This window comes from Corylus avellana, chromosome ca2, assembly GCF_901000735.1.
Source record: "Corylus avellana chromosome ca2, CavTom2PMs-1.0".
In the NCBI taxonomy this organism is placed as follows: domain Eukaryota; kingdom Viridiplantae; phylum Streptophyta; class Magnoliopsida; order Fagales; family Betulaceae; genus Corylus; species Corylus avellana.
The window spans coordinates 3,822,262-3,833,756 of NC_081542.1; the positions used below are offsets into that span (position 1 = coordinate 3,822,262).

At 36.9% G+C, this 11,495-nt stretch overlaps 2 protein-coding genes across 5 annotated transcripts; one reads left to right on the plus strand and one right to left on the minus strand.

Annotated features, from left to right (window-relative positions):
* Window positions 1-375: 375 nt before the first annotated feature.
* Window positions 376-6,548, plus strand: LOC132173091 (uncharacterized). 2 transcript variants are annotated; one of them, XM_059584666.1, is made up of 8 exons: window positions 376-453; window positions 1,522-1,603; window positions 2,500-2,695; window positions 3,570-3,724; window positions 3,968-4,111; window positions 4,222-4,325; window positions 4,511-4,661; window positions 6,245-6,548. In XM_059584666.1, the coding sequence occupies exons 2-8, from the start codon at window positions 1,532-1,534 to the stop codon at window positions 6,323-6,325; spliced, it is 903 nt and encodes a 300-aa protein (XP_059440649.1). In that variant the 5' UTR covers window positions 376-453; window positions 1,522-1,531; the 3' UTR covers window positions 6,326-6,548. The 2 variants fall into 2 exon arrangements, with proteins under 2 accessions (XP_059440649.1, XP_059440650.1); XM_059584667.1 differs by having other exon boundaries at window positions 4,514-4,661.
* A 274-nt stretch (window positions 6,549-6,822) lies between these two features.
* LOC132173090 (aspartic proteinase-like) lies at window positions 6,823-11,193 on the minus strand. Of its 3 annotated transcripts, none has more exons than XM_059584663.1 (14): window positions 11,091-11,193; window positions 9,861-10,214; window positions 9,717-9,777; window positions 9,529-9,623; window positions 9,303-9,415; window positions 8,999-9,167; window positions 8,865-8,904; window positions 8,515-8,579; window positions 8,263-8,376; window positions 8,018-8,082; window positions 7,610-7,766; window positions 7,395-7,514; window positions 7,209-7,297; window positions 6,823-7,087 (listed from the first exon to the last, which is right to left on the minus strand). In XM_059584663.1, the coding sequence occupies exons 2-14, from the start codon at window positions 10,197-10,199 to the stop codon at window positions 7,003-7,005; spliced, it is 1,512 nt and encodes a 503-aa protein (XP_059440646.1). In that variant the 5' UTR covers window positions 10,200-10,214; window positions 11,091-11,193; the 3' UTR covers window positions 6,823-7,002. The 3 variants fall into 3 exon arrangements, with proteins under 3 accessions (XP_059440646.1, XP_059440648.1, XP_059440647.1); XM_059584665.1 differs by lacking the exon at window positions 11,091-11,193 and adding an exon at window positions 10,696-10,714; XM_059584664.1 differs by lacking the exon at window positions 11,091-11,193 and adding an exon at window positions 10,531-10,676.
* Window positions 11,194-11,495: the final 302 nt, after the last annotated feature.

The following is an 11,495-nucleotide window of genomic DNA, read 5'->3' on the forward strand; positions in this document are numbered from 1 at the left end:
AAGTATCACACCCAATATAAGAGTGAGGGAAAATCCCTCTTGGGTAAGAGATTATTCTAGCAATTTCCTTTATTGTTTTTCTCTCCGGAGGTATTCACATTTTATATATAACAATAATAAAAAGGAGAATCAGATGCTTCAAGACTTTCTTTCTTCCATAACCCCTTCAAAGTGTGTTTGAATAGGATAAACAGAGCGAGAAAGATAAAACGGAGCAAGCTAACGGGTTGAGCTTCAGTAGTCGAATTTGAACCGGAGCCCAAGACAAACATCAAGTTTAGATAAGCCCAATAGTTCCCGGACGGCCCATTAATAACTGGGCCAAATGAGCCCAAATTTCCTTCATTCCATATATGAAGAAGATCATCCACACGCCGAAACAGAGCAAGGTCGAGTTCCGAAGCAGTCTTTTTGCTCTTTGACCAAAACTTCTATGTTTCTCTTAAAACTAAGGTAAAGTATTTCATCTAATTCGAAACCCTAAGTTAGGCTTTGTGATCTATTTATTCTCTAATCGATGATGACTACCAATTGGATGTTACTGTACCTGCTATCGTCGCCTTTGGACTATTAATCTAGGTTTTTTTTTTTTTTTTTTTTTTACTACGATTCAGTTTCTTGTTCCTTATTTTTTTCTTCAAAATTCATTATGTTGTATCTATTGTTGTAATGGGTTTTGGTTTACTTTCATGAAAGATGCTTTTTTTATTGAATTAGTTTGATTTTTGATAATTCTGAGCTTGTATATGTTTGGGCTGGTGAAGAATTTGAAAGACGCATTCTTTAATATGGGCCTAGTTTAAGCATTTGTTGAATGTTTATCATCCCAGTTGGAAGAACCAGATTTTTCTGGAGACCCAATTCTGAGTTTGAACAAAAACCCTTGGAAATAGCGGTGACTTTGAACTGTATTTTTTTTTATTAGACCTTTTCTGGTATAAGCTGTGTTTATCTTTACCAGTAATTCGTTTCCTTGTTGGGAATTTTGATGTCCTGTAAACCCATTTTCTGAGTTGGTCACAAACTGTCGAAAGTTTTGTATAAAGATCCGATCTTTTTGATGTTTGGAGCAATCTGTGAACTTGATGATGTCACAATGACTATATCGTAAGATTTTGAGATATGGGATTCATGGCCTTATATAATTTTCAGTTAATATTTGAAAAAATCTTAGATTTTTCATTACCTTGAGTCTGATTAGAACAAGTATCAATCTAAAATGGAGCCTACACAGTCATGTATTTTCTTTTTTCCTTGGTTTTCATGGCAACCGGGAAGAGGGTTTGGTAAACTACAGATTTTTATTTACTCTTGAATTTTTGTCTGTTGTTTACTCTTCTGCCATTTGTTCCATTTTTAAACTAAAGATTGATTACATAAATTTTTGTTAACTCTATTTGCTTGCATTTGGTGCTATTGAATATTAGCATTCTTGAAATTGGATTGGCCATTTTTCTGCCAAATTTCGGACTAATTCATTCACTTCTTGAATATTGAACCTTTTGTATGCTCATCATTTAGGTGACTCAAAATGGACAATCGATGGGTTAATGGTAGACAGGAAATGGCTGCACGAGATAAACGGCGACTGGAAAAGGAGCATGTAGGTCATCAGTTTATGGATTCATTAGATTTCTTTCCCTAGTGAAAAAATTGTGTTTTTAAAGGAAATTATTTCTACATGTGTACTTCCTGATATTTAAATCGCTCATTAAACTTATTTATGGGTTTATTTATTTATTTTTAAGGGAAATTCACCACCACGAAGTCCTTGAGTTTTTGTCCCTTCCAAGGTAAGACCCTAGGTTTTTTTTGGCCAATTAAGAACCTCGGCTTTGGTAATTCTGTTCAATTTTTAACTGGGCATCTGTCAGGTGGCCTTTTTTCAATGTCAGTCCAATGATGAGAGGCCATGTGTAAAAGTAACATTTCAGATGTAAAAGCAAAATTTGAAAATAATTTTATTTATGTTAAAAAAAAAGATATAAAAATAATTTTGTAAAAGCAACAAGAAGGGGCAAGGGGGCGAGTGTGGGTGGAGAGGGGTGGAGATCCACCACTTTAGAGGCTATACGGGGTAGATCTCCACCCCCTCCCCCTTGCCCACCCTCCCCATTTTTTTTAAGTACAATTCTTTTTGTGTCTTTTTTAGGATAAATAAATTTTTTTAAAAACTTTTTTAAAATCTGAATGTTGTTCTTTACATGCGGCCTCTCATTTGGTGTGATGCGAAAGAAATATCACTTGGCAGAAACGTCGTTAATAATTGAACAGAATGACCAATTTAGCATTTGGTGATTACTGGTCCTTAATTAGTGAAAAAAATTGGGGACCTGATATGGTTAAAGGTTAAAATTTAGGGACCTGGTGGTGAATTTCCCTTTTTCAGTGCTAAAGCTTGTTTGCAATGACAGAATTATTTGCTTATTTGCCAAGAGCATTCACAATAATTTTGTTAACCCCAGTTGTTGAGGTCGTTATCTTCATTTTGTGGTACAGATTTATCAGGACACCCTTATTGATGATTTGGCAGATGATTTTCGCTTGCCAATCCATCACAAGCCAACAGAAAATGTTGATCTGGATAATGTGGAACAAGCTTCGTTGGACACACAGTTGACATCATCTAATATTGGTTTTAGGCTTCTCCAAAAAATGGGATGGAAGGGGAAGGGTCTTGGGAAGAATGAGCAAGGTATGCTACTAGGGAGATGCTAATAATTGTACTATATTTACATCCTGCACTATGTAATTTTATTTTATTCTGAATCATTGGCTATTAAAACCTTTTAATATTTTTTTAGCAACAAACATCTTTCTGAACTTCTTGCAATGCCTTAAACTAAACCATTACCCTTGTTCATATTATTGATTTAGTCTTCATTGCACATGCTTCTAAATTAAACTTTTTTTACTGCTAATCATTTCTGGTGTTGATCTTGTCTGCTTAATGGCTGTTTTTTTTTAACCTAATATTGCTTCCTCTCAGTTTTGGAATGTGTTATTTTCATTCATCTCCTTTCTTTCCAACTCACATCTTTTTTATAGTCAAGTGTGATCAATAGAATTTTTACATTCCTCTAGGTTCTTTTCTCATTTTGTTGGATTTATGTGTATGGGGTAGTAGTCATGACAGAAGATGAATGTTGATAATCAAAATTAAACACCGACCCTTGATAAGAAATTATATGTTTCCGTAGAGCTCTTAAAGAAATATATGTAATAGTGTTGCTCAGTTTGCTTTGTGTCTTGCAGCTGAATGGTAGAGTCTGAGATTTCATTTTACTAGTTTCCCATCTCTTTTCTGTACTCCTAATGGTTTTATATCGACAGTTTTGAGTCTAGGATTCTGTCTCTTAGTTGATTCAGTGCTTTTTATATGCAATAGCTGTTTCATCATAGCAATCTACTCATATCTCTCTTTATGACATGTCCATTTTATTTTTGATGATATAGGAGCACCAAAGATAAGCTATCCACAGGTCTTAGTTTTTAGTTATCATGGCTATTTTATTGTAGATTTGACAGTTATTCTTTTTTTTGGGGGGGGGGGGGGGGTTAATATGCAGGAATAGTTGAGCCAATAAAATCTGGTATCAGAGATCCAAAATTAGGGGTTGGAAAACAAGAAGAAGATGATTTTTTTACTGCAGAAGAAAATATCCAGCGGAGAAAGCTCGAAGTTGAGGTAGACGAGACTGAGGAGCACGCAAAGAAGCGGGAGGTATGCCTTTGAACTGTAGTTACTATAAAATTTTCAATTATTAGATAGTATTGAGGTTGATGCTTTACTTTTCCTGGAACCCACACCAATTAGCAGAGGCTGCATATAGCATATGTGTGTGTCTTTTGACGGGAATGGTATATCATAGGGGACCGTCAAGTTTGGAGGGTCTTGAGAATTTCCTGCAGTTTTTATTACCTGGTGGCTTCTACTGCCTGCTTCGTGCACATTATGAAAATCCAGGTGTTAGCAGAGCGTGAGCAGAAAATTCAAACTGAGGTGAAAGAAATACGCAAGGTGTTCTATTGTGATCTATGCAACAAGCAATACAAGTTGGCTATGGAATTTGAAGCTCACCTGAGCTCATATGATCACAATCACAGAAAGGTAAATGGTTTGTTTTGACCTTTTACGCTTACTGTTGACACTCTATCTTGTTGCTTGTGGCATACTTTTCAATTTTGTCTGATCTGGAATACCCTCAATGAGATTTTCAGCGTTTTAAAGAAATGAGAGAAATGCATGGCTCTAGCAGTCGGGATGATCGGCAAAAACGAGAGCAGCAACGTCAGGAGAAGGAGATGGCTAAGTTTGCTCAAATGTATCCATTCTCTTACGCTTTCCATGAGTTACATATATTAGTACTCTTATGCTATGCCTCATTTTTTTTTGTGGGCATTTTCTTTTCTTTTTTGATTTTGGGAAGGGGGCGGGGGGATGTTGGATAGGGAAGTTACATGTTAGTTTCCTAATTGCCCTTTTGTTTTTCTCCTTCTTTTGGCCAAGTAGGGCAGATGCTCGTAAGCTGCAACAGAAGCAGGAAGAGTCTGTGTCTTCTCCAGTTCCTACTGAAGTGAGAGGTGCTACGGCACTTGTAGTTCAGGATCAGCGGAAGGCATTAAAGTTTGGTTTTTCTTCTAAAGGTGGAACCTCCAAGGTATGCCTATCCCCTCTCTCTCTCTCTCTCTCACTCTCAGATCTTGGATTTGTATTACTGTAACCTTGTAGTTTTAGTTGTCCTTTATGCTAAGGTCAAGGGAAAGAAGGATGACTTCCCATGCACGTGTACATATATAATGTTCATGCACAGGTATATATAAAACTGTAATCGGGTGGGTACATGAAGTGGTCCTGCCTTGGAGGAGTTCCTCGTTATCAAATATATATATATAAAACTGTAATTGGGTGCCAGATTCATTTAATTCCTGATTTTCTTGTTAATAATGTATAACCAATTTATCAGCCCTCGGAAAATTGACTTGGCTTCTGCTCTCTTCTTGTTTTCTCGGGCACATCCTGTCAGTTGTGTCAAACAGCATCCATTTGGACCCATATCAACTTACTTTGAATTCTTCTGGAGCACTTCTTTTTTTCCTCGTCCTTCTCGTTTTCATTACCTGCAGGACCTGTGCAAGTTATGAACATCCTACTGACTCTTAGCGCTGAATATTCATCTAACCTTTAGTGCCTTTGTATTAGAAGGTATTTTTTTTATTTCAACTAATAGTGTCTTCATTGAAGCAATGATACAGAAGAACCAAACAAAGTGAGGCCAGGGGCAGGGGAAAGGGTCGAGTTGGCTTGATGACTGGGAGAAGCAAAACAAAATTAGGAAAAAACAAATCTTTGAGTACCGATCACCATTTATTATGCTTGATATGACTGTTTTGACTTACTGCACCATATCTACTACCTTATAAACCATGGTCATTGTTATGGCTAAAATCACCAGCAACATTTCCTACTATTGTAATGCTTGCTTAAAATGATTTCCTGCTGTCGAGGTGAACATGTTTATTATATACACAGTAATAAATGACAATGGATTCTTTTCTCACCTTTTGAGTATATTGGTGCAGATAACCTAATGGTGGCCAGGTGTTGTATTCCATAATTTACGGCGCTTTTTTTTTTTTATTCTATTCAAAAGGGGGTTACTAAGGGGACCCCAATTTGCTGTTTCTGGTTATGTATTGATGTATGTGGCTTTTGGCTTAGTGTGAAAAAATAAACTGTTAAAAATGCATGTAGGGTTTTAGATTACTACTTGGGACTTGGGGTATGTTTGATACATGGAATGATTATTCCATTAGAAAAACAAAAGTTTTTATTAAAAATGAAATAAGATGAAATAGAATAGTCTTAGTGTTAGAGCATATTATAAGGATAGAATCTTTTTCATATGCTCTAACATTTGGAATAGTCATTCCCATGAGAATGGCTATTCTAAAGCTATTTCATTCTACTTTTTTCAATTCCCAATGAAAACTATTCATTTTCATTCCACGTACCAAACGTACCCTTAATATGTTAAACCATAACTAGGATGTACTATCAGACCATTCCTCAGGAGGGTAAATATGAAGGGCTGTCTGTTACCACTATTTCTTTTTCTGACTTTGTTTGCTCCTTTCTAGCCCGATGGAGTTTTGACGATGTAAAAATGATTGAATCTAGATCCAATTCTGTTTAATGAAGTCTCTTCTGACTAACTCATTGCTTTTCTTTCTCATTGTGCAGAACTCTTCTAGCAGTGCTGCAAAGAAGCCGAAAGTGGCTGTCGCCTCAGTTTTTGGCAATGATAGCGACGAAGAAAAGTGAAAAGTTACCCTTGCAGCTGAGCATCAGCATTAGTGTACCTTTTGTATTGCTGGCCTTGCCTTTTACTGTTTATGTAGTTTATGTAGTTTATGTGATTGTATTGCTCGCATAGCCTTCTGTTTAATGTCTATGTGACCCATACCCAGAGTTTTTTTATAGAATTGTCTTGATTAGGGTAAATCCTTACTGGATTTTTTCAATGAATGAGAAAAAAATTGATCCATGCAAATGATTTATGTTGAAAATTCCATAATGATATATAGGACTACTTTACCGTTGCTGAGCAAAGAGTTATATCCCATCTTTGTATAAGCTTACATGTAAATCAGAATTGCTGCATACAGCAAAGGCATTCCCCTCATCCGTATAGGTGCCATCTGAAGTTAGCACCCTTAAATTTGCAGGAGTTGACATCTTAGATGGTTGAGGTACGAAGGCCATATTTTTGCTAGATACATGAATCCCCCACAATATATCCAAGGAAAATTGTTCCAGAGTGTATAAAGCACAGGATAACTTGCATTTCATTGCACATATATATACAGGAACCTCAACATATTCATAATCGTTATCTGTTAACCATTATGGAGTTACATAAATTAACATTATTTAACAAACTAGGATACATGTAGATATCTTGTAAGTATGATCACCGGACAGGACAGACGGACAGGTCTCTAAGCAGCCTCAGCAAAACCCAGCCGAAGATTACCAAAGTCAAACACTGTGTGGTACGCTCCCATAAAAACATCTCCAAGAATCCTGCAAGCAATGTTGGTTTCAGCATAAGAGAGATGAAACTTAAAGGAGAATGCAAATGAGCATGAACATTAACATGCATTGAGACTATATATGAGCATCAGCAATGATCAAGATAAGATACCACAGAGGACCCTGTGGAGAAGGGATATCTATAGCCATAAATCCGCTGATGCAGACGGTAGCAAGCCCATCTCCAGTTCTCAGAATATACTGAAAGTCAGGCAAGAACGTACAGAACAAGGCAAACAACTCAACAAATCGATCTAACAAGCGCATCAATGTAACATTTGTGATACTGAAGTCTAACCTGCTCTGGGGTGAGGGTAAAAGGTTTGTTCCCGATGGTGAGCGTAATGTTTGGCATGATGAAAATGCTATCACAGTCTATTACTGATTCACCTGATGGACTTGGCAGGCTCTCACAGAGCTGAGAAAGATCAAAACCAATGCTTTTTACACTACTTACAAATTTATAACTAGTTTGTGCTTCTAAACGGTGTCTATGGTTTTAGAATAAGTCACCTCATCCACATATTTGAGTACTTTGTCCTTTGTTCCCTTTTCTCTTAGCTGATTCTGGATCCAAATAACAGCCATCTCACAAAAAGTGCACGAAAGATCATCCCCAGGCGATGATACCTTCCTGTTTTCCTTTTCAACCACTGTTTCAATTCCAGAGCTGCATAGAATTGGGTTTGACTGTCAGTTAGATAATGGCCTGTTTGGGTGGAATCCCAACTGCAGCAGGAGACGAATATTTGCCATGCTAAAACCTTATAAAAATAACTTTCCATCCTCACAAGCTATCATTTTCCATGCATTGTTTTCACATGATAAACCCTCCATGAAATTGCTTTACTAGGAAGTAGGAAGCAGTCTAGAGGCAAATATGGAGAAGAAATAACTAATGAAGAATATAAGCTCCCTGACCTGGCATACTGAGGCTCATTAGAAAGACATAAGCCGAGCTGTGAACATATTTTGTTGGGACGGACCTGCAAATCACAGAAAGAAGTATGTTGAGATCTAAAATTAGATATGTACATGAGTAATTCTATTTAGTAAACTCCTGTACAACTGCCATACAACTGGATGACGTGACAGTAAAATTCAGTAAATAATATTACTCTATGTACATATAGAGTAAAAACGTAGGTAATATAAAAACCACCCACCCCAGATATCAAGAGATCCCAAATTAAGTCTCCATACTGAGTTACAACTTCCTTACATTGGGCGCTCACAATTCCTTCAGCTCCAATAGCGTGGTTGATTTCAGTCACAACAGACTAGAAATCACAGTCAGTAAATAAGGATTTAATCCCAAAAGTAACTTAGAAAAAAAAAAAGCATAAGAAAAAGATGATGAATCAAGCCTGGAGGTCCTTCTGAAAATAATGTGATTTTCAGAAGATGGAACAACATACAGTTGGACCAGCAAGTAAGGAAGTTCCTGAATCCACAATAGCAGCACAGCCCCCCTTGCAAGCGCCTGAAGTGAAATTAATAATTTTCAGAATTTATCAATGCTGCAGTAAGGGGGTTTAGATGTACACTAGAAAAGCAGGCATCAGGAACAAGTGCTGGTTTGTTTATATAATTAGCCAATCTAAGTGAGAAATTTTCTCTGCAAGTTTTAAGCACCAATTTCCCACAGCTCGGATGTTCTGCAGTTTCTCTACACATGATATCTCCTCAAGTACTTATCTATATAAAGATTTTCAATGCTCAAATAAATAAAACAAACACCCTTATGAATAAGGTGCTACAAAGTCACCTGTTGAATGGTTCCCAACGAGAAAATCTCCCATTTCAAACTGAAATCAAAGCAAAGAAATTTTGAAAAAAAAATCATCATTTCCAGGGAAGCAAGCACATGAAAAGGGATAACTTTTCCTAACATTTACTTACCTGCCAGTAACCCTTTTTGGTGACTGGAATATAAGTATGATTTCCTTTAAAGTGCATCGGATCAACACCACCAAAGATAATTTCACCTCCCTCTTCTGCATCCAGATCACGGTTAAGCCAGAATGAGAAAACCTCCTCCTTTACAAGACCTTGCTGCACCATATTGTACCTGTTTTCTAATCAAGAATCAGTCTAACCAAGCCAAGGCACCAGCGATTTTGAAAAGAGCAAAATGCACAGTTCTTTATTCTGAGGAAACAAAATTTGATTACAAAATCTCACATCAAAGAACACAGAACTTTACCACACTGGCACAGCATTCCCAACCGAAATCTCCTGGAACCCAAGCCCCAGTATCCCATCAAACTGCGCTAACACAAATGCGAGACTGCCTTCTCTCGTAGCCTCAATGAAAACCTGAATTTAAAAAGGAAAAGAGAAAGAGGATTACATGTGTGCCATTACTGCAGCCATGAGAAAAAGCAGTTCGAGAAAAAACTTCAAAAAAAAAGAAAAAAAGAATAACCAACTTGATCCTTGACAACAAAATCTCCAACTTCAACATTGTCTTGACTGAAGAAACCCGAAATCGATCCAGACCCATAATTTATTTCGCAGGATTTTCCTGGATAATGGTTCAACAAAGTATATCTTCAATTTCATATCAGAAATTGTGTCTGAAAACTATAAGCAGCTCTCAAACAAACTGATTAGTTACCATTCTTTGTGTATGTACTGGACTGGCTTGACCTGTACCGAGAATGGAAATAGCAAGCAATCTGAAAATTGTTATGGGTCAATACACACTCTTCTGTATTAGCTGATTCTGGAAGATGACAGAATAAGATGAAGCAAAACTTACAGAAAAATAGCACTTTGATGATGGAACCCATAGATTGGAACTGCCGGTATCAAATATGACTGTGAAAGTCTGAGGGGGAGTGCCAATTCCAATCTCTCCGAAATATTGAGCATCCAAATAGTTCTTCAGAGGTACTATATCTTCACTCGAACGATGCATGCCAATTACACCCTCTCCGGATTTCCCCTCTGCTCTTGCCACTCTCGCAGCATTGATTCTGTGAAGGTCCAGGCGGCGCTTCTTCAAACCAATCCTCACAAGGCCATCGGAAGAAGCAGGAAGAAGTGAGCATGTTAAAGCCCATAAAAAGAAAGCCACACAGAGATACTTATGCCCCATGTTCAGTTAAAATCCCTGTCATAAGAAAATGCCACCAAGATGTAAGCAGATCAGGATAACAACAGAAAATCCCATTTAAAGTTACTTTTTTGAATCTTTGATACTATATTTTGGAGCAAGTAAACAAGCATCACAAAAGAGACAGGTTGACAATTTCTTTGTTCTTCAATTTTTGAAATAAGGGCATCAATACAGTGCTGCAATTTATGATCATCCACTGAGCTCCATGAAATCAGAAAACTTTAGGAAGAAAAGGCGATATAGGTAATAAAAAAAGGGAAGAGACTGGTTGAAAAGATTAGGAAGCAATTTCGCACTGAATACAACTTACTAAGCCATAATCAATCCTCAAGGAGCCCTATCAGAACAGAGGGTTTTTAGAAGATCATATTTCTAGCAGTGCCTTGGTGAAAATCAAGAATGATCCTTTAAATTACAAACAGAAATTCCCAGAGACGGCCAAACAACTCTGATTATTACACAGAAATACACCCACCCGTTATCCATATTCGACAAATAAAGAAAAAAACCCAATCACTATGGCATATCAACCTGGTTGGAGATAATATTGGGTACAAATTATCCAAAAAGAAGAAGATAATTTTGGGTACTAAAACAACTATAGATATACCCAACCCAAGCTTGCGAAACTTCTATCACAAGTGGAAAAGAAAAGGAGAAAGAAAATTATGCTGCGAGGGAAACTACTTGCTGAAGCTCAGCATATGAATTAGAGCGTCACAACACAGACAAAGACAAAGAAAAAAAAAGGGTCAGGAAAAAATCTATCAGAACATAAAAGTAAAAAATAAAAAAATAAAAATAAAAAGATCATCTTATAATCACTTTGCCCATACGCTGTCGATGGATACAAAGGGGTAGCAGTCAAACCTTACTAAGCTTGACGCAAGTAAAGATGCTGCTAGTGCTGAAGCTGAGATAACAAGTGTGAGTATTTTCTAGGCACTCTATCCGCATATATAGGAGAGCCATTTCATGAAGGAGGAAGATGACAAACCTAAGGCTACGTGTCTAGCAAGGCTTTTCTTACTGATTAACCATGTGATTCTTACTTGTATTAGTATTTTGGGCGTATATTAGTCTAATAAATTGAATTAGAAAAACTTTTCTGTCCGCAATTTGAAGAAAAACTTTTCCCATAATGAAAATATATATTGCCATGAATTTTGAGAAATATTAATCAAAGTTTTGGCATTTGTTTTGACTGCCATTGGCCCATTTGGGTGTATTAACCCTTCATAATTTTCGAGAGAAGAAACAATGAATGCACGATAA

Bases quoted from the DNA above. Each gene is read 5' to 3' on its own strand.
- LOC132173091 (XM_059584666.1), top strand. From the start codon at position 1,532: ATGGACAATCGATGGGTTAATGGTAGACAGGAAATGGCTGCACGAGAT. The intron at 3,725-3,967 runs GTATGCCTTTGA...ATGAAAATCCAG, and splicing joins AGCACGCAAAGAAGCGGGAG to GTGTTAGCAGAGCGTGAGCA. The intron at 4,326-4,510 runs GTATCCATTCTC...CTTTTGGCCAAG, and splicing joins ATGGCTAAGTTTGCTCAAAT to TAGGGCAGATGCTCGTAAGC.
- LOC132173090 (XM_059584663.1), bottom strand. From the start codon at position 10,199: ATGGGGCATAAGTATCTCTGTGTGGCTTTCTTTTTATGGGCTTTAACA. The intron at 9,778-9,860 runs GTAAGTTTTGCT...AACAATTTTCAG, and splicing joins CATCAAAGTGCTATTTTTCT to ATTGCTTGCTATTTCCATTC. The intron at 8,905-8,998 runs GTAAGTAAATGT...CTTTGATTTCAG, and splicing joins CCAAAAAGGGTTACTGGCAG to TTTGAAATGGGAGATTTTCT.